We start from the raw sequence: 19,993 nt of genomic DNA, 5'->3' as shown, positions 1-19,993 counted from the left end.
TTTTAATGTAACATTGAATTTGACCCACTTTTCCACATAAAATGCACTTTGCATATCAATTAGACCTTAGTACTTGTATCTGTACAGGAAAACAGATACATTCATATCTACCATTAAATTTGATTTATCTTGTTAAAATTTGGTGTTGATTTTGGTGTAAAGCATCAATCAAAATTGCATCAAAATTGACAAAATAACATATTTTGTGTATCATTCTTTGCTTTTATATCTGTACACTTTTTAGCTTTGCTGCTTGTAGAGTAACTGGTTTGTTGCACACTTAATTTTCTTGCACTTTCTTTTGACATATTAATGTGCCTCGACTTTCATGAGGAATGCATATTCCCATTCTTCTCAAATTTAAGTTTTTATTCACCTTTAATAAGTTTTCCATGTAATAAAATACAATGAAGTAAATAAAAAAAGGGTAAAAATATACAATGAATGCACTGATGACAGGTACTTCAGTCTACTTTTAGTTAATTTCAACTGTCAGTTCTGTAAAGTATCAAATATACCCTCCAATGGCTCCTGGTCCCAGGGACCCATGATGTATTTTTCATTTTAAAATCAAAATGTTTATCATAATCAAATTTGAAGTTGATTTGTAATTCCTCTGCTTTTCATATATTGAATTTTGTCAATTATAACAGGGGTTATACGTAACCCAATGAGCTGAGGGTTGCTTCTTAGCTGCCTCACTGGATGTAAAAAGGGATTTAAACACTTTGCTTGTAGTTGGGTCTGACTGGATACTCTTAGATTTAACCTCTTTCTCACCCAACTTCCCATTGGATGTCTTTTTAAGTTCCTTGCCTGCTTTGTCATCCAGTCTGCCATTGGTCAACTTGCTAGATGACATAAATGTATCTGAAGTAGATACTACGCCAGGTTTACTTGTGCTGGGCAAATCCAATTTACTTCTTTTGTTATCTACAACCAAATCTGTAAAGCAAATAAGCATTCAAGTTTACAACTCCTCATATCTCTCCAATAACTAAATGCATTGATATCAAGCAAATACCAGTTTTAAGTAATCAGTGCTAATATGTAAACTGTATTTGTATCTGATCACACGTTTTCAATAACTTTCTTTTTCTGCATTTTTCTTGTTTTTGTTAAAACTGTTACATACCTTCACTGCTCCCAACTGCTGCAGATGCCTTATGTTTTCCTGATTTTTTGGCTTTCTGTTCATAGAAAGAATTTGAAAAAAAAAATTAATTAAAACATTTTATATGTCACCATTCTCTACCACTCTTCCTGGAACAAAATGCATTAATATGAACTGTCCAATAATATATTGAAAATTAATTATGCTTTTAAGAAAGTAACAACGTCTTAACAGTGCTTCACCCTCCACCTTCAATGTAAGTAATCAAAACTAATTCAATGACCTTTGTTTTTGATTGGAAAAGTAACCATTTCAATTCACTCACTTTCTCCAGCTTTGCTTGAAGTCTTCTGTGTTCCATATTCTTCTTCATTTGTTCAACTTCTTCCTCATTTCCATTCAATACCACAACATCATCACTTTTAAAAGGTTTCCCACACTGAAACCCGAAGAAGGTACATTATTTGACAAACCAATATATACTGAACAACCATGATCAGGTATTTGCATTAGACAATTACATAGCCAAAATTTTATTCCTGGAAACTTTAACAATTTTCTCTTATTCCTAAGATACAGCCTATTTAAAAACCATAAAGAGTGAGAGTGAGTTGTGTCAGTCATGCAGAGCACTTACTTTGTGGCAATTTTCTGACTTTACTTCCTTCATGGCTCTCTCAGAAACCACACAGCCACAGCTCCAGGGAAAGCAAAAACTGAAAAAGGCCAACCACTGAAGTAAACATGTCTTACAACTACAACGTTTATAACACAAAACTATTTCACAAATATATTTTACCAAAAAATTAAAGAAGGCTTAATGTTTTTTTTGTCCAACCCCTTAATACCTTGCTCATAACCTTAAGTCCTGAAGTTTTATAACAAATTTTCTCACAATAACATTTTGTATGTGCAAGCATAACTATTCATGCATGTTTGGCTCTGAAAATATGTGATAATGCACTCTGATAGTTTCACTATAGTTCATTAATATACAATTTGAGACAAAGAATGTCACAAATGTGTGCAAAGCATTCAAACAAGATAAAACCAAGGATGCTTGAGCCAGGACATTTTTGCATTCAAGACAAACCAAAGTAAAAACTAACTTGTATCTTCCATTCATTTCCAACCCCACCACTGGGCAAATGTATTTAGACAGTTGCATGTCTATGTACGCATTCCCCTTCTCAGCCACTTCCTTGGTGAAGGCAGGGTTCTCTGTCAATTTCAACTCTCTGACATCCTGGTATATTAATGGGTGGGACTTTATGTAAGCTCATACATACACCAAGTTTTGATTGTTAAACATCAAGATATATTTTCATTCAAGAGGTGTCATAAACAAATATCAAAATAAGTGAATTAATGCAAAATTGATACATCATACACCAGTTTTAGTCTGTTCATTCAAGGCTTGTCATAAAAAACAATTAAAGTAAATGAACTATTTTAAAATTGATACCAACTAGCCTGTTAAATACTGTTTAACTTTAAATTTTATAAACAGCTGATGGTTTTCCACTTTACAAAATACATATTCAACATATACAACTATAGGATGTGTGGTCTTCTTTTCTTCCAGTTGTTAATACCTTTAATCCTTTAATATGTTGGGAACTACTTGCTCCCTCAAATTTACTTTTGTCCAACAAAAATTCAATCACAGCTTCCTTGTTATATAGCCTGAAATGTACATAAACATTTTGATCAAATATAATCTTGCATTTGTCAACTACCAGACTCGGCACCGAGTGATCCTGAATTCACCAGTAGATTGGACCACACTACCTATTTTCAAGGTGTGTGACAGTACGCGCTTCGAAGTATCAGACTCTAAATTGTGCAAAAATGAGAGTCGTTTCTTAATTTGTTATGTGTGTGTGTGTGTGTGTTTAATGCAACCCAGGACTCATGAAACTGAGTTTGATGGCCCCTAGGTGCGACAGTTGATAATTCTATGTAAAACAAAAACTAGATTATTGCCGTCAGTATGCTCTTCGAAGTATCAGACGCGACACCACTCTTGCCTAGTACACGATGTGATTTAGCGATGATTCTGAGCGGGGTTGGAAAGTAGTGCATCTCATCTCAAAATTTGTTCCGGGACATGATACTGTGAAATGCATACTGACAAACACCTTGAAAATGGGTAGTGTGATCTGATCTACCGGTGAATTTGGGATCATTCGGTGCTGAGTCTGGTAGTGGAGTAGGCCTGATAGAAAGAAAGCAGAAAATATATGTTTAAATATCATTCTTGGGAAGTATGAGGTAATATCCTTTGGTATTTCTTTTAAGTAACATGTATGAAACTAAATGGTGGCATTTGGTCGGGTTAAGTTGCAAAGAAGCATTTATAACTTTAAGCCCATTGATATTTACTATTATCACAGATGTAACCTGAAACCTCAATATACCTGGACTTAATCACTTGTGCAATCTGCTCAAAGACATATGTAACTAACCTTCCAAGTTCACATGCCACAATTGGAGCTCGTAGTTTTTCTTGAGTAAGTGCACAATGTTGCCATTTTGCAGCAGTTGCCATGTCTTTATCTTTCTACAATGGAAATGTGGATTTCAAAAAAGGTTGTTCATATTGGGTGATAATTGCATTGTATTTAAGTCCTACAAAGAAGATAAGTCATAAGACCAATTATCAAGATACACAAAAGTCAGTGTATGAGTAAGATCCAGTCTACTAAAATGTGCAATACAGCACACTACACTGAAAAAAATGAGTCCAGTGGATGTGTTGCCTATTCTGGCACCATATTGCACATTTTAGGGAGTCCCAATAAATGATACATGGGTATAAATTGATTTGCTCTTTAATACACGCAGGTTAACAGCAAGAAAATTGGGGCCATAGCAGTAGTCTGGAGGTTCAATAGTCCGAAGGTTCATTGGTCCGAATGTTCACTATAAAACCTTCAGACTATTGAACCCTTGATTAAAAAACCGATGAAAATATTACCATTTTTAGGACTTATGAACTTTCGGACCAATAAACCTTCAGACTATTGAGATGCCCCCTGAAAATTCATGCGTTAGCGCTCCTATTGACGGTGTGGCGTGTATCACTCGGAGTGTGAACCATCCATTCTGCTCATGCGCACAAAGCGCAGGCAAATCTGAGATACTTCCGGCGTGTACAGTCCGTCTCCATAGAGTCATCAATACATTCTTAGCCTTTAATAAACATGCGCTGTTGAGAACATACTGCAAATTTAAACATAATCTCTAGATGTTTTCATATCTTATAGATGTTAACCTCTACTGCAATTTCCCTCAGGTGGCCATATCAACCACCCTGAGCTTCAGAGCTAACTTGACACTAACCTTTTCACTGTAGCCTATCTCCATCGTGTCAAGTAACCTCTGACGAAAATAGTTTGACCTATTTTATATAAGCCAATCGAATCCATGTTTCAAAATTTTTCACCAAAGTTTGGTGAAAACGCTGATTGGTTGATCGTCAATCGGCAATCCTCGGCTGATTCCGCAAGCTCCATACTAACAACATAGTTATTGTCGAGTGCGGAGACATCCGAGTAGTTCCGAGTGCATAACCGTACACAAAGAAAGCATGGAGTATATCGGAATTGAAACCAGAGCAGTATGATGCCCTGCATCATTAGCTACTGAGGGATGATGTATTTTGCGTGCTGCCCACAGGTTACGACAAGTCCCTGATATTCAGCCTTATCTTTGATTGGTCTGGATTTGAACAAAGCGCGCTTTGACTCGTTCGCGTTCATTGGCTAGATCGTTCAATGAGTCATTGAGTGCGGGCTTTAAATTTGATTGGCGGGCAGCGGGGGCTATCGAATCTGGTCAGAGGTTACTTGACACGATGGAAATAGGCTACAGTGAAAAGGTTAGTGTCAAGTTAGCTCTGAAGCTCAGGGTGATATCTACACACTAGCCTAGTAAAATCAATACTAAAATAGTAGCCAGCAGCTGAATAACGACGGCCCGTCCACGGTAGGTTCATCCATGCATCGAACTGTATTTTGACACTGATTCTCTATCAAAATTATCAATTAACACATGAATTTTATCCCCATCATAGTAAATATATAATGAGGTAGAAAATGAACTAGCCGAATATAACAGTACAGGTGAATAACAACGGATCATTCACAAAACGGCTCATACACGTGTCTGCTGCGTGTACAGTCGGTCAGGACGGATGGTTCACGCAGAACAGACCGTACATGTTAGCACAGCCAGTACATATCAGAACCTTCAGTAGGAGTGCTAATGCATCAATCTTCGTGCTAGGAGTTAGGTATATCACAATCCGCTAGGGGCGCTACAGTAGTAACTATCCAGGGGCAGTAAAGTGTAAAACTGATATTGGCCTGCTGACAGCTCGCCTACGGCACCCCTTTTTTATACCTCTCTTTTAGCACCGTGTAAAAAAACTAATACAAGCCATTAACTAAATAAGCTGTAAATCAAAGAGAAAAATCCGGTCATGTGATTTTCCCGTGTTGCAGTCTTTGAGAAGTTTCAGTTCAGGGCGTTTGAAGTTTTGCCTCGACAAAATGCTCAAAAATGTCAGGTACATACTGGTTGAAATTTTTTGAAATTTATAATGAATAAAGTTAACGAAATTTTCAATATTATGTAGAAAATTAAAACATGCGAAGTATAGTTTATTTGATGCACAATCTTTATAATATATGATCTGCACGGAAGCCATCCCAGCCATGTGCTTGTGCGGTCGCCAATTTGGGTTTGTTTCCGGGTCATCAGATTAACATAGAGCCCTAATTGCCCTAATTGGTCACAAGCAATTTGAGCTGCAGCTACAGCTGAGTGATCACCGCTGGTCAGTATTCACAGGTTTTTAGATGAAGAGTGTGGACACTTTTGGTGAATTTTTGCAGTTAAAAAAACTTCAAAATCTTTGTTGCTTGTAGGAATATTTAAAAAATTCCAAATGATTTCATCCGGTTTTTGCATTACCTTTCAGATGATATAAGTATTATAATTTTCTGATCAGTTTGAAAAATTTTCTGATATACCTATAGGAGTTAATTACGTTGGCAATGCAACATACGATTAGCATCACTGCGAGAATGGAAACATTTTTCTACATAATGGCGCAGTTCAGCAATGAATTTCTCATTATCACTTACAAGCAAAATTGGGAATACTTTATTTTGCACTTTTCATAATTTCAACTTAAATAATAAGCTACTTTTGTAATTTAGTGATATTCACCTGCTCTGGTTTCTTTTTCATCCTAACCAATTCATCCCGTCGTGGAATCGTACCCCCATCACAACCCATGGTTGGTTAATGTGAATTTTACAGTCTGAAAATGTATTTTCAACAACAGAGACCTCGAAACGACGAATAATAACCGTGCAACTTGCTCACTGGTAATCGTCGCAAAAGTTTGTACAATGAGCCGTTTTTAATGTGGATTTTAGTTATCGTATAATTCTTATCTCTCCAGTCAAATTTTAAGTCATTTAAACTAATTTTTTAAAAATTGCAATTTTAACGTATTTTGAAAAATAAACAGTTTTTAATTATTTATCATACTTTTACCGTTTTCCTTCGGAAATATACATTCGAAACTATATTTTAAATGTGTACGAAACTCCGTTGCTGTCAGTGTGTGCGTAGCAGCAGACGGACACAGATTGAGGAGAGACTATCCTTATTGAACATCAGTCCAAAGTTGTAAGTAATTAGCCTGTAGTTTTCGCTTTCAGACGACATTTATATTCTTTAAATTATCCATGCATAATTACGTAGTCACAATTTAGTAAGGATTGTATGGTAATAATCTTAACAAGGTTAGGTGGTGTTGTCTGTACAGAAAAACGCTGACATGGGCAGTGTGTTGTAAAGACTAAGGGGATGATCATGCATGGTTTTATGAAGTTTTATACTGTAATTTATTACATGTCTACTTCCTAAACGGTTTCGTGAAGATAAAAAAGTAATCTAGGATTGATTTTCACACTAAAATGGCAAAAGGATATTTTTTAGCATCATCTGTAAACATTTTTTTTTTTTGCAAATTCCTGCCTTGTCTGTAATAGAAAAATTCTCAGAATACGAGGTGTTTTCAGTCAGAGTTGTTTGTATACTATCCTATTGTAGATTATGACAGACAGTGAGAAGCAGTGTGTGTTGGTGACAGGAGGAGCTGGATACATTGGCAGTCATACTGTGATAGAGCTTATCCAGGCAGGATATCCAGTGGTGGTCCTGGATAACCTGGTTAACTCGTACAAAGGTACTACACAGCCAAGTATGTACTTTTGGCAAATGGGAAAGTGTGAAACTAGGCTTATACACTAGCCAAAAAAGATTTAATTTGAAATAAGGGATATTCTAACTTTAACTTGTGCCAGTATTAGTGATTTTGTTATTAATTTTGGGAAAACTGTTTTTTCTTTTTTTTTTTTTTTGGGGGGGGGGGGGAGGTTTGATATGTTTCCCTTTTTTGTGCTCTTAAGATATAGTTCATATATGCTTTGCTCCATGCATGAAACCCTGCATTCTATCAATATTACTTAGAAAGTGGACTGTTTTTATTTTTAACTTATATTCTACCTTCCATCTGTATATTAATTCATCATATAGCTTAAGGCAGAAATGGAATGGATAATGTGGACTCTTACATGATGTATTTATGGTTGGCATTGTTTGCTGTGAATAGTGATAAGCTGTTTCAGACAGTTTAGGTAGTTTGGTTATGACAACAGGGTTTGTAAAGTTTTTGAAATTTGTTTCCTTTATACCTCGCCCCATTCCTACTATAGAGCATTATCTTAAGATATAAAAAGATTTTGACTGAAGATGATTCAGTGATGGCACGGCAGGCCTATGTGGTAAATTGAATCTACTTTAACTTTTGAAATGATTATGAAAATATAAATGAACAAAGAGTAACTTATTCTGTTGAAAATTGTATATATATCTATAAATTGTTATATGAATAGCTTGGCAACACCTGCCTGCTTAAAAATAACAACATAATACTTAGACTTTCTTTTTATATGCTTCTGCTAATTTGACTCTCAGGCAAAAATAACTTATTATTAGTTGCAGTGGGGAGACAGCTATCAATTTTTATCCTAGATCCTTATCCTTTGGTCTATATCCATCTTAATCATATTTCCTATTTTGTTGCCCAACCTTATCTCCTAATCCATGTTGTGTTTGAGTAAGTGAATTGAGATTTCAGTTTGCTCAGCTTGAAATGTAGATGTCCACATTAACAAGCAATTTGTCTGCCATGCATGGGTTGCCATAGTTCATGATGTAAAGTTTTACACCTGATAGCAAGACTAATATAGATAGCTTATCAGAGATTTCTTGTAAAGTGTTTGTATGTGGGTTAGGGATCTTATCTTGAGCAGTTTTTGTCAAATAAAATTTCTACTAAGAGTGATTGGTTCCTGGATATGTTATATATTCTTCAAGGTTATATTTGTACATTTTATAACAATCTTAAATAGAACCATAATGGAAAATGTTGTAATAAGAAACCCTTTCAAAATATTTTGATTTATACTTGGTTTTTCATAATGTTTTACACAATACTTCCAATAATTTTAGTTGTTCATTATGTTTTACATAATACACAAAATAATTTTGAATCACTGTATTATAATCCAATAATTTTTTTACAATCATTTTTTCTAACCCAGTTGTATTGGACTAGTTAAAGGGGTACATGTTGTTTTGTGTGGTCAAGTGGGAAGCACTCTGTATTTTCATATCAAGATAGGCACAGTACAGAGTGCTGTTAAGCCTGATGCACATTTGCAATTGACCTGATTAGTGTAACTCCACTTTGCAGCAGGGCCTCACTAAAATTACTTTAATGTAAACCTAGTAGCCCTTTTCCAATTAATGAAATGAAGAGGTAAAAGGCAAAGACATCATTTTCCATTTTTTCCACTTAATATTCAAAATGTGTACAGCTTTGAAAGTGATATTACTAGACTATTGTTACAAGTCCCAGATTTCAGGATTCTGTGGGTGACACAGTTTTAATGATAGGGGTGGAAGTAAGGGCACTTTTTGAGGGGTACCTTTAATAAGGTAAAAAAAGATAAATCTTTGTGACTGTATTTGTCCTGAAGAAAAGTATGAGGTGTAAAATGACTTTGTTATTTATTCACCTGCCTAAGAATGTTGACACTGATTTTACCTCAGAAAACAAATTGAATGTCAGTTGAGCCAGTATGGATCAGTATGTAGCCAATTTTTAGAGTTTTCTGTTTGTAACATGGATTTTGATGAGAAACATGATGGAACAATGTTTGGCTGCTAAAAAAAGTCACAATTAAATGTTGTGTTTTGTTTATATTAAATTTGTTAGGCATTATATGGTGTTAAGATAGTTTAGTCTTGCCCTTGATGATTCCACATGACTGTAGAAAAAATGTTTCATACGTACAAGTTTCTCAAATATTGTACCTATTTCTACAGGTGTATAACCATAAAACATACTGTTATAGGCAGGTTTTATACCCATCATGGTATAAATTATCCTCTCATATCATCAGTAGTAGTGAAATAAGTGTGGTTATAAATAGTGTGTGAAATAAAAGATGAAAAGATATATCAGATCTTTACTCTCTGACAACGGGGCCCACTATAGCTAGTCTGGATCACACTCAGTGGGATTTCACATAATCAACAGGAATGCATTCTTTTCCAGACATACCCTTTGTATTTGGTGCTAGGAAACACACATCCCTGTTTATGTCCCCATTTCTATGCCTGAATCGTTCTAGCAGGATCGACCTATCTCCAAGGGGTTTCTCGCTAAATTACTGTATGTTCAGCTTTTAAGCTTAAAAGTGGCTGTGATGTCTGGCATGCCTACTGAAACTGTTGGGGGGTGGGGGATGGGGTAATTAACTATGGTTTAGAGCAAGTTGGAATGTTCGGAACCAGGGACCATTATCATTAGAAATATGAGTGGTCCACTTTGACCCAGCATAAATCGGTGTTGTACCCTGTATGAAAATATTGGGCTTGTTCATTTAAAGTGGGAATTGAGTGATGTTTAGACAAACAGTTGCAGTAATTAAGTTGACCACTACATGCTCCACATACTACCTAATTAGTCTGTCAAAGTAGACTAAATTTTACAGACTTTCATGGAATGGTGTCCTTTCCAATGCTCAAAACCCAAGGATGAGTGTACTAGTACGTGTCTCTCTAACATTGATACCCTCGGTAAGGGCTTTAATAAACTAACCCTGGTGTCATTTTGTTAACCTTTAAAGATCCCAATGGTGTTATAGTGAGCCTGCAGAGGTGTGAGGAAATAACCAAGACAACAATTCCTTTCTATGAGGTTGACTTACTAGACAAGGATGCTGTCAGACAGGTTTTTAAAAAGGTAAGCTGCAAGTGGTGATGGTAATGATAAGTTGCTACATAAAACTTTGTGTTGATTTTAGTCTTTTTGCATCACCTTTACCATTATTACTGTCACTAATATTTACTTGTGTATAGTTTTTGTAAAACATTGAAAAAGAACTGGGACTTGAGTATCAGTTAGTTTTAGATTTTGAAAAACACAGAACATTGTTATTACTTGCAGTTGCTCATCATATATTATGGAACTGACAATGATCATGATGTTTTATTATCATGCATTTTTTACAGCTGAAATATATTGTTATATAAGTTGTATTCCATTCTACATCTGATTTAACTGATTTTATTTTCCTCCAACTAGCAGGATCCAGTTATAAAATGTAGATGCAATAAATCCATTTTTTTTTGCCCTCAGAATAACATCGGTTGTGTTATCCACTTTGCTGGCTTGAAAGCAGTAGGAGAGTCCTTTAATCTTCCAATAATATACTATGATAATAATGTTGTTACAACTATAAATTTGTTTGAGGTAAGAGTATAAGCAAAATATCTATGAACACTTATTTCATTTTATGGATTTAAGAAGTTCAGTAGCATCAGTGTGCAGATTAGTTAATTTTATAAAGTCTAAAGGGAACAGGATGATGTATGTGTAGATAGCAAAATAAGATATTTCAGCCTTCATTGAAGAAATCTTGTCTTTTGAAATGAAATATCAAAAAACAACTGATAAACTGAACTTCTTAATTCCACCACATTTTATGGTATTGCAGATATAACATACCCCAGTATATATCACTTGATGAAGATCTTTGCACCTAATATCAGCTGGTCATTGGGCAATAACACATCAGCTAAACACAAACTTCCCTTGCAGCATGTTTGGTCTGGTGTGGAACAAAGCTGGTGACATTTTTTTTTACTATATGATATTAAAACATTCTTGCCTTAAGTCTGTATGAAGACTGTTTTGATGTCACATAGTACTAATGATGTTACTGGTATATTGGTTCTAATCTGGTATGTTCCAGATTAAGGCTTCTAGGTCCAACAGGATAAGGTAAAGCAGTTTTCAGGATGGATAAATTGGGACAAAATGGAAGTGTCATTTCTGTTTCTATGCTTCTCTTTCCTAGCATGGAGACATTGGCTTTGTGATACACATAGCTGGCCTGAAAGCTGTTGGAGAATCCTGTGATTTACCACTGCTCTACTATAATAACAATCTAGTGGGAACTATAACATTGCTTGAGGTGAGGGTGAAGGTATTTTTCTACGTAAGTAGGTTAGAAAAGAATCAGAATAAAATACTGTAAGATCAAACTTGTTCATATGGTAATGTCCTCACATTGCATGCTGATTTTAATCAACCTAAAAAAATGGACAGAATAGATGCGGAGGTGTGATTACTATACATGTACACTGATATACTTATTGTACCGCCAGCGTTAGCGCTGGCGGTACACATGGTTTCGGTCTCGTCCGGATTGTTCCGCCGGCTCCGCCGGCTCCGCCGGACGGCTACCGTTACCGCTTCTCCTCCTAGACGGTAAGGCCCCCCATACCCATCTCATGGATTTAGGTCACCTATAATCTCAACTCGTTCCACGTAAAATTTGGGCTTTGTCGGTATTGGGGTCTGGGTGTGGCACTCATTGCAATGCACCCTTGTCCAAAAATGGCAAAATTAAATGCTAATTATCTACCCTACGGAAGGAGTTACGGGAAAAATTTCTACAGACGGCTTTCCAAAAGTCATATGTGTAGATTTCAAATATACCCTCGGATTTGACCTTTGACCTTTACTTCAAGGTCAAATGGGCCAAAATTTTCAAAAAAATGAAATTTTTTACGAAAAAAAAATTTTTTGCCCTGTTATTCAGACACCACACAGACTTAACCAATAATATTATTGGAAAGTGTTACCCTTCAGGTCATCTTTCATCTCCGTGAATTTGGGGTCAATCGGTGCATTTTCACAGGAGTAGCGGCCATAAGATACCGAAACTGAAAACTGTCTCTAATTCGGGAACCGTTAATGCTAGAGACCCATTCTTTTTTGCATTTTGTAGAGCATGTAAAGCCCAACACTGGGGGTGGTCTCGGTTTTTTTGTATTCCATACGGTTTTCGAGTTACGCTGTATCAAAAAGTACATATTGGTGGTGAAAGGAAAATGTACGGAAGCCCACTGGTGCCATATGTAGAAAAAAAAATTATCTCGAAATTTCGAGATACTATTTTGAAATTTGAACAAAAAAATTTACCACCAGCGTTAGCGCTGGCGGTACACATGGTTTCGGTCCCGTCCGGTCCGTTCCGCCGGCTCCGCCGCCATGTTACCGTTACCGCTTCTCCTCCTAGACGGTAAGGGCCCCCGTACCCATCTCATGGATTTAGGTCACCTATAATCTCAACTCGTTCCACGTAAAATTTGGGCTTTGTCGGTATTGGGGTCTGGGTGTGGCACTCATTGCAATGCACCCTTGTCTAAAAATGGCAAAATTAAATGCTAATTATCTACCCTACAGAAGGAGTTACGGGAAAAATTTCTATAGACGGCTTTCCAAAAGTCATATGTGTAGATTTCAAATATACCCTCGGATTTGACCTTTGACCTTTACTTCAAGGTCAAATGGGTCAAAATTTTCAAAAAAATGAAATTTTTTACGAAAAAAAAATTTTTTGCCCTGTTATTCAGACGCCACACAGACTTAACCAATAATATTATTGGAAAGTGTTACCCTTCAGGTCATCTTTCATCTCCGTGAATTTGGGGTCAATCGGTGCATTTTCACAGGAGTAGCGGCCATAAGATACCGAAACTGAGAACTGTCTCTAATTCGGGAACCGTTAATGCTAGAGACCCATTCTTTTTTGCATTTTGTAGAGCATGTAAAGCCCAACACTGGAGGTGGTCTCGGTTTTTTTGTATTCCATACGGTTTTCGAGTTACGCTGTATCAGAAAGTACATATTGGTGGTGAAAGGAAAATGTATGGAAGCCGACTGGTGCCATATGTAGAAAAAAAAATTATCTCGAAATTTCGAGATACTATTTTGAAATTTGAACAAAAAAATTTTTATCTCGAAATTTCGAGATAGCATTTTGAAATTTGAACAAAAAAAAAATTATCTCGAAATTTCGAGATAGCATTTTGATATTTGAGCAAAAAAATTTATCTCGAAATTTCGAGATAGTATTTTGAAATTTGAACAAAAAAAATGCTATCTCGAAATTTCGAGATAATTTTTTTTTTCAACATATGGCACCAGTCGGCTTCCGTAAAAATGTGCAGTACGGTAATGGATAATAAATTTTGAACTCCGGAAAAATAAAACATAATGCTTGGCAAAGCAGACAACTTGTGGTCAAAAATGACATTATTTTATCAAATTTAAACTTCTGCAACTTCAGAGAACCTCCCATTTCAAGAACTTTGACCAAAATGACCTTTTCTTTATTTTAATTAATTTTTTCTGTAGGAAATTTATGGCACATTATGGTAACTCCAAAATTATAACATTTAGTCCCTTATATCTCCAAAACTGGCAGAGATAGGTCCATAGTTACTATTGAAGTTGAATAGGAAGTCATATACTGGCAATCTTACTGTGACCTTGACATTGACCTTTGACCTACTTTTCACCATGAACTGAACTTTGCAAATTTTGCTTCCCTTTTATCTCCAAAACTGGCAGAGATAGGTCCATAGTTACTATTGAAGTTGAATAGGAAGTCATATACTGGCAATCTAAATGTGACCTTTAAATTGACCTTTGACCTACTTTTCACCATGAACTGAACTTTGCAAATTTTGCTTCCCTTTTATCTCCAAAACTGGCAGAGATAGGTCCATAGTTACTATTGAAGTTGAATAGGAAGTCATATACTGGCAATCTAAATGTGACCTTGAAATTGACCTTTGACCTACTTTTCACCATGAACTGAACTTTGCAAATTTTGCTTCCCTTTTATCTCCAAAACTGGCAGAGATAGGTCCATAGTTACTATTGAAGTTGAATAGGAAGTCATATACTGGCAATCTTACTGTGACCTTGAAATTGACCTTTGACCTACTTTTCACCATGAACTGAACTTTGCAAATTTTGCTTCCCTTTTATCTCCAAAACTGGCAGAGATAGGTCCATAGTTACTATTGAAGTTGGATAGGAAGTCATATACTGGCAATTTACTGTGACCTTGAAATTGACCTTTGACCTACCTTACAATGAACTTAACTTTGATTGCACCATTTTTAGTTATATATGTTTTTTGCATATTTTGAAAATTCTTGTTGATTGCATTTTTACAGCTTGTCAAGCACAAGACTGGTGGCTGCACCCCTTATTTTGTGTATGTGGGGGTCTATACGAATGCGCTTGCTCCAGCTGGTGGTACAATATTCGGAGGCGGTATCGCCTCTCTGATCCTCTAGTTGCATTCAGTATTTAGGCCTAGAGAAATGTGGAATTAATTTCGCATTCTTGTGAATTGAGCTCGGTATACCTAAGGTTTTTTTTGTGGTGTAATTTGCATGAAAAGACATGCTAAATCTGTCATGATAGGCATCGTTTGGCACTTAAGGAAATGGGCTCATCTTAATCACCCAGTAAATTATAACAATAAAAGGTAGAACAATATAGTATATAACTGCATGATAAATACGTGGTGTATGCACATTGCTTGCTAAATATGGGAAGGTTATGAAGTATCTTAAAAATTTATAGCTGATAACAAATGCTGGTACAAAATTCTGTTTGTTATCTTTCCAAATACAACTTTGGCAATATAAAATGGAATGAGGGTAGAAAAGAAGTCAATATTCATAATGAGTGAATTATCTTAAAATGTTGCCTTAAGAGTTTTGTTTTGTTTTATTTACAAATGTTCCATGGGTTAGTTGTTTGGATTGATTAATGTAACAGAGAGTACTCAGTAGTTTAATTTTCCGGAGTTTGCAAACATTTTCATGAAACAAAATCAAATTATACGAAAAATTGTTGAAACTTACTGTTTTAGGTGATGAAAGAGTTTGGAGTGTATAATATAGTGTTCTCCAGCTCAGCTACTGTGTATGGAGACCCACAGTATTTACCTATAGATGAAAAGCATCCAGTTGGGGGATGCACAAATCCATATGGAAAAACCAAGTATTTTATAGAAGAAATGATTAAGGATCTATGCAAATCATCAAAGGTAAAGTATTTTTGAAAGATGCCACAACAAACTCATAGGGCCTGGATGAGGGCAATCTTTTCATTTCTCTCGTAATTTTTTGATATATAGCTGGAAAATGTTTTAAATTCCAGAACATCTAACTCATCTTGTTTTTGACTTATATGACTTGCCTCAAACAGTTGCATTATGACTATGAACTCTACAAGAAGCTTCTTCCAGTATTATGTAAGATAAACTTCATTACTGAAACAGTAGTAATAAACACTTTTCATAATTAAGAGTTTTACCGTAAAATCAATTGTCAATGTTTGTTTATTGTAGCAATGGAATGCAGTGTTGTTACGCTACTTCAACCCCATAGGTGCTCACATCTCTGGACTTATTGGTGAGGACCCACAGGGACACCCTAACAACCTGATGCCATATATATCCCAGGTTGCTGTGGGCAGGCGGCCAGAACTCAGTGTGTTTGGCAGTGATTATGATACACCTGATGGCACAGGTAATTTGGCTATCAGCTGGACCGTGTCATCTTAGCACCCTTAGTGTTAGTATGCTTTTTGAGAAGACTGACACAAAAACAGTTTGAGTGCAGTTATATATTTGGGCCAAACTGACAATTTAAATATTCTGATGGATCTGTGTAGTAATGTTGCTCATAATTAAATACTGAAGTTTTAAAACTGTCCAATATCTACACTGTGATTGAAAGCATACTGGTAAAAGCTTTTACCCTAACCTTAGAACTTCATCAATCACAATGAAGATATGAGACAGTGTATAGTGACACTGTAACATTGCTCCAGATGTGAGACAGGTTGTGCCCTCCACTCCCCTTAAAATTGAAACAATGCTATCTGACTATTTTGCAGGTGTAAGAGACTACATCCATGTTGTTGACTTAGCTCAGGGACATGTAGCAGCAATTAAAAAGTTTAAAGAAAACTGTGGGCTGAAGGTTGGTACTTTGAATAATTTTCATTTTTTAGCTGTCATATGTCCTTTTAAGCTATTAAAGAAATTTGAGAATACTTTGTGTGTTGTTTTATTCCAGATGATGATTTTTTTTGGGATATTATAGGCTGGTGGTCAGATATTGAAAAGGAATCAGGCAAGCCAACCTTAGGTGGGTGGGTGGGGTGGGGTTGGGGGGGACCATACCCTTATGCCAGCCAAATAATATGGGAAAACTCCAGAAAAAGCAAGTGTCTCATCTGCCTCCATTGCCATGTATTTGAATTATAGTTAACACCAGTACCAAGTGAAACTACATACACAAATACCGATATCAGTCCATCCATTAAACACTGGTCCTGGATAAACTGTCTGGCCACATTAATTTAATAGTTGCAATTCTGATGTAAAATATGTGTCACATAATATATATTGTTACAGGTTTATAATCTAGGCACAGGAGTTGGTTACTCGGTACTGCAGATGGTCAAAGCTGTTGAAAAGGCCTCTGGCAATAAAGTAAGATAAACATATTATAGTAATATTAATTTCCTGACAGATAAGTTAACTTATTGTTCCATTTTGAGATAAAAGTCATTTGTTTTTAAAATAATTGAGTTACTCATTTAAAAATTGATGAAATTATGTATATTTTATAATTTTTGGTTGCCCCAGCTAAATTTTATTCCCATTCCATACCATAACCAACTTTTGTTTGATCTGAAATTTCACTATGCTTCACTATATTTCACTTACAACTGATTAAGTTTGAATATTTTCAATGTGGCATGTTTTGACTATATGTGGTTATCATCTTAAAACTTTTATTTTTGTTTGCAAATGTTTACCACAATACATTGAACACAGTGGTGAGTCCTCTGTGCCTTAAATGAAATAACTACTGAATGCTGTGTTTTATAGTCACACTGTTTTTTTTACAGGTGGCATACAAGATTTGCCCACGTCGTCCAGGTGATGTAGCAATCAGCTATGCAAACCCAGAACTGGCAGAGAGAGAGCTTGGTTGGAAAGCTCAGAAGGGACTGCAGGAAATGTGTAAGTTTAAGTTAAGTTGTGTAATATTGTGTCATTATAGGAAGACTTTATGATAGTCATGTTGTCTACTATATTATACTAATTGCATAATATCTGCATATCAGGATGAGTATTTTTTTAAATTCAAAGATAAATGGCATAACGAAATGTAATAAACAAACTGCAGGACAATTAAATTTTATCAGGTATTTGGTGTGAGATGTGGATATAAAACTTCAGGTCATTTTTCAGGTGAAGATGTATGGAGATGGCAGTCCAAGAATCCAATGGGCTTCCGTATAGCTGAAAATGGTTCAGAATAATAATAAAATCAACCTTCGGATATGTAACAAAGATGACATCTCATTTCATCCTGCAATATAATTTATTTTGATTGTTTGTGCAGGGCACATTGGGAGTTAAATAGGTAGGTTAAATGTCTAGTTTTACATTTGATGTTTGTGTTTTAATTTATTCCAAGAAACAAGTTGTCTAATGAAATGCCATTAATCATACTAGACATCTCCATATTACATGTGTGATGCATTTCATGACTTTTAAGAAATTAATGTTTATGTGAATTTTATAGTTCTTTCAGAAAAGCAAAACGGCTTTTACTGTCAAAGACCTATAAACATAATAACAAATAATTTTACATAATATTCAGAATGTGTAATTGAAATGGCTTCCTACTTAGTGTTCATCTAGCTTATCCTTGGGTTAATAACATAGTTTATCAAATGGAGGCTATAGATCTTTGATGATTCTTTATTATTTCATGGATAAGGAACCCTAAAAGCTTAATCTTATAAATGATATCTCAGCATGAATAATTTGTAAAATTGTGGAAAATTTTACCACAATGTGTTTTTTCATTTGAAATTTTACTCAAATTTCATTTGTGTGTTTGTCTTTGCCTAGAGGTTGTTTGACATTTCAGGTTGAAATGTTTAGTGTCTACCTTTGATTTATATTTTAGATTTCAATTTTGCCAAGTAGGTTTATAATTATATCATCAAGTTATAAAATTAGTTTTATATAAAAAAATGCAGTACAGTATGAGTTAAAAAAATTGAATGGGGATCACCATAATATAATAATATTCAGTTGACAATCATTTTCCTGTTTCCTGTATGTACTTTTTGAGGGTATTACTATATGGGCTAGTCTTCTTGCAGTATTTTTATGTTGCTTATTACCTCGGTCAGCTAATGAGGTAATGTGTCTGATTTCCATCTGTTTGATGGATTTCATGAAATATTCAGTATAAGTCAGAGATGGGCTGTCTTAAAAGGGATTGAATTTTTGTAGCTTTCCATGAACTTGATTACCATAATTTTCTAAAGGATTCTTCACAGTTGTTGGAAAGGGTCAGTTATCTTTACCCTTTGTGCAATGAACATGTTTCAACTACCACAACTTATCAGTGACAGGTCCTTGGTGGAGGGCTGTGCATTCTGAATGCTGTTCAAGTTGACTGTTTGTGTCCCAGTTATGTACATTTTTGAATGTGATCTGAATCCTTGTGTTTCTTATTAATGCTTAGAAGGTTGTTCTAGTAAATGGGTTTTTGAAATAAAAAGGCTGTTCACAGTTGTTTACAGGGGAGCACTCAGGATAAAGCATATGCTAATGAGAAAAAAGCGTGCTTTATTTAATAATTAATATTTGAATAAATGAAGTATTAGATATTTTCTGTAAGGGCACAATTTCATTTTTTTTAAACTTGTTGTTGCCATAAAATTTTAATCATGTTTTATGTGAGCTGGTCTCTGCTTTTTTCAGTTGGATGGTCCCAGAATAAAAGGTAGTTTTAGCAGATGTGAATTGTTTATGTATTGAGAATGACCCTTACTAATTCTTGCTGCATTACTTGCAGTTTTGGTGCCATGTAGATACTAAAGATGACTGAGCTGTTAGTATGATTTTACTCTGCATAAATGCTTGTTGTTTACAAAATTCATGTAAAGATATAGTAAATAAGTAATAATAAGTTTTACAGATACTATAATAATGCATCAAATTGAATATTGAATTGCATTAATCTAATGATGGTACAGGTGACACAGTAAACTCTATATTATTCTTTTTAGTAATAAAATTGGGTTGTATATTTGTTGGTTTTTCAGTTAATGGATTGTCTTAATCATGCTTGATATGTTGTGATTATTTAATATGTAGTTCGTAAAAAATTATTTTAAGAATAAAACAGGGTCAGAAAAACATGTTATGGTTCCTTTCCTTTTAAGTACCAAATGCTTCATATAACTTAAGTACACACATTAAAATGCATAATGAATATGACCCAAACTTCAATATTTGTGCTTTCCAA

The 19,993-nt window shown here is 35.1% G+C and overlaps 2 protein-coding genes across 10 annotated transcripts; one reads left to right on the top strand and one right to left on the bottom strand.

Moving 5' to 3' along the window:
• Nucleotides 1-348: 348 nt before the first annotated feature.
• LOC106160785 (replication termination factor 2) lies at nt 349-6,561 on the bottom strand. The gene is made up of 8 exons (XM_013537532.3): nt 6,353-6,561; nt 3,583-3,677; nt 2,710-2,800; nt 2,224-2,360; nt 1,752-1,830; nt 1,440-1,553; nt 1,136-1,190; nt 349-945 (listed from the first exon to the last, which is right to left on the bottom strand). The coding sequence occupies exons 1-8, from the start codon at nt 6,419-6,421 to the stop codon at nt 641-643; spliced, it is 945 nt and encodes a 314-aa protein (XP_013392986.1). The 5' UTR covers nt 6,422-6,561; the 3' UTR covers nt 349-640.
• Nucleotides 6,562-6,634: 73 nt separating this feature from the next.
• LOC106170386 (UDP-glucose 4-epimerase) lies at nt 6,635-19,886 on the top strand. 9 transcript variants are annotated; one of them, XM_024075682.2, is made up of 10 exons: nt 6,635-6,820; nt 7,247-7,397; nt 10,414-10,511; nt 10,908-11,021; nt 15,514-15,690; nt 15,994-16,174; nt 16,545-16,630; nt 17,068-17,145; nt 17,568-17,682; nt 17,914-19,886. In XM_024075682.2, the coding sequence occupies exons 2-10, from the start codon at nt 7,250-7,252 to the stop codon at nt 17,982-17,984; spliced, it is 1,068 nt and encodes a 355-aa protein (XP_023931450.2). In that variant the 5' UTR covers nt 6,635-6,820; nt 7,247-7,249; the 3' UTR covers nt 17,985-19,886. The 9 variants fall into 9 exon arrangements, 8 of the variants coding, with proteins under 8 accessions (XP_023931450.2, XP_023931452.2, XP_086863274.1 ...); XR_015333302.1 differs by lacking the exon at nt 10,908-11,021 and adding an exon at nt 11,629-11,745 and having other exon boundaries at nt 6,636-6,820; nt 10,396-10,511; nt 17,081-17,145; XM_024075684.2 differs by having other exon boundaries at nt 6,636-6,820; nt 7,247-7,382.
• Nucleotides 19,887-19,993: the final 107 nt, after the last annotated feature.

The sequence above is a fragment of the Lingula anatina genome, chromosome 1 (assembly GCF_051362555.1).
Source record: "Lingula anatina isolate TDL-2025a chromosome 1, LinAna3.0, whole genome shotgun sequence".
In the NCBI taxonomy this organism is placed as follows: domain Eukaryota; kingdom Metazoa; phylum Brachiopoda; class Lingulata; order Lingulida; family Lingulidae; genus Lingula; species Lingula anatina.
Note: the sequence above shows the minus strand (reverse complement) of the source record. Positions and strands in the feature narration are given on the sequence as shown.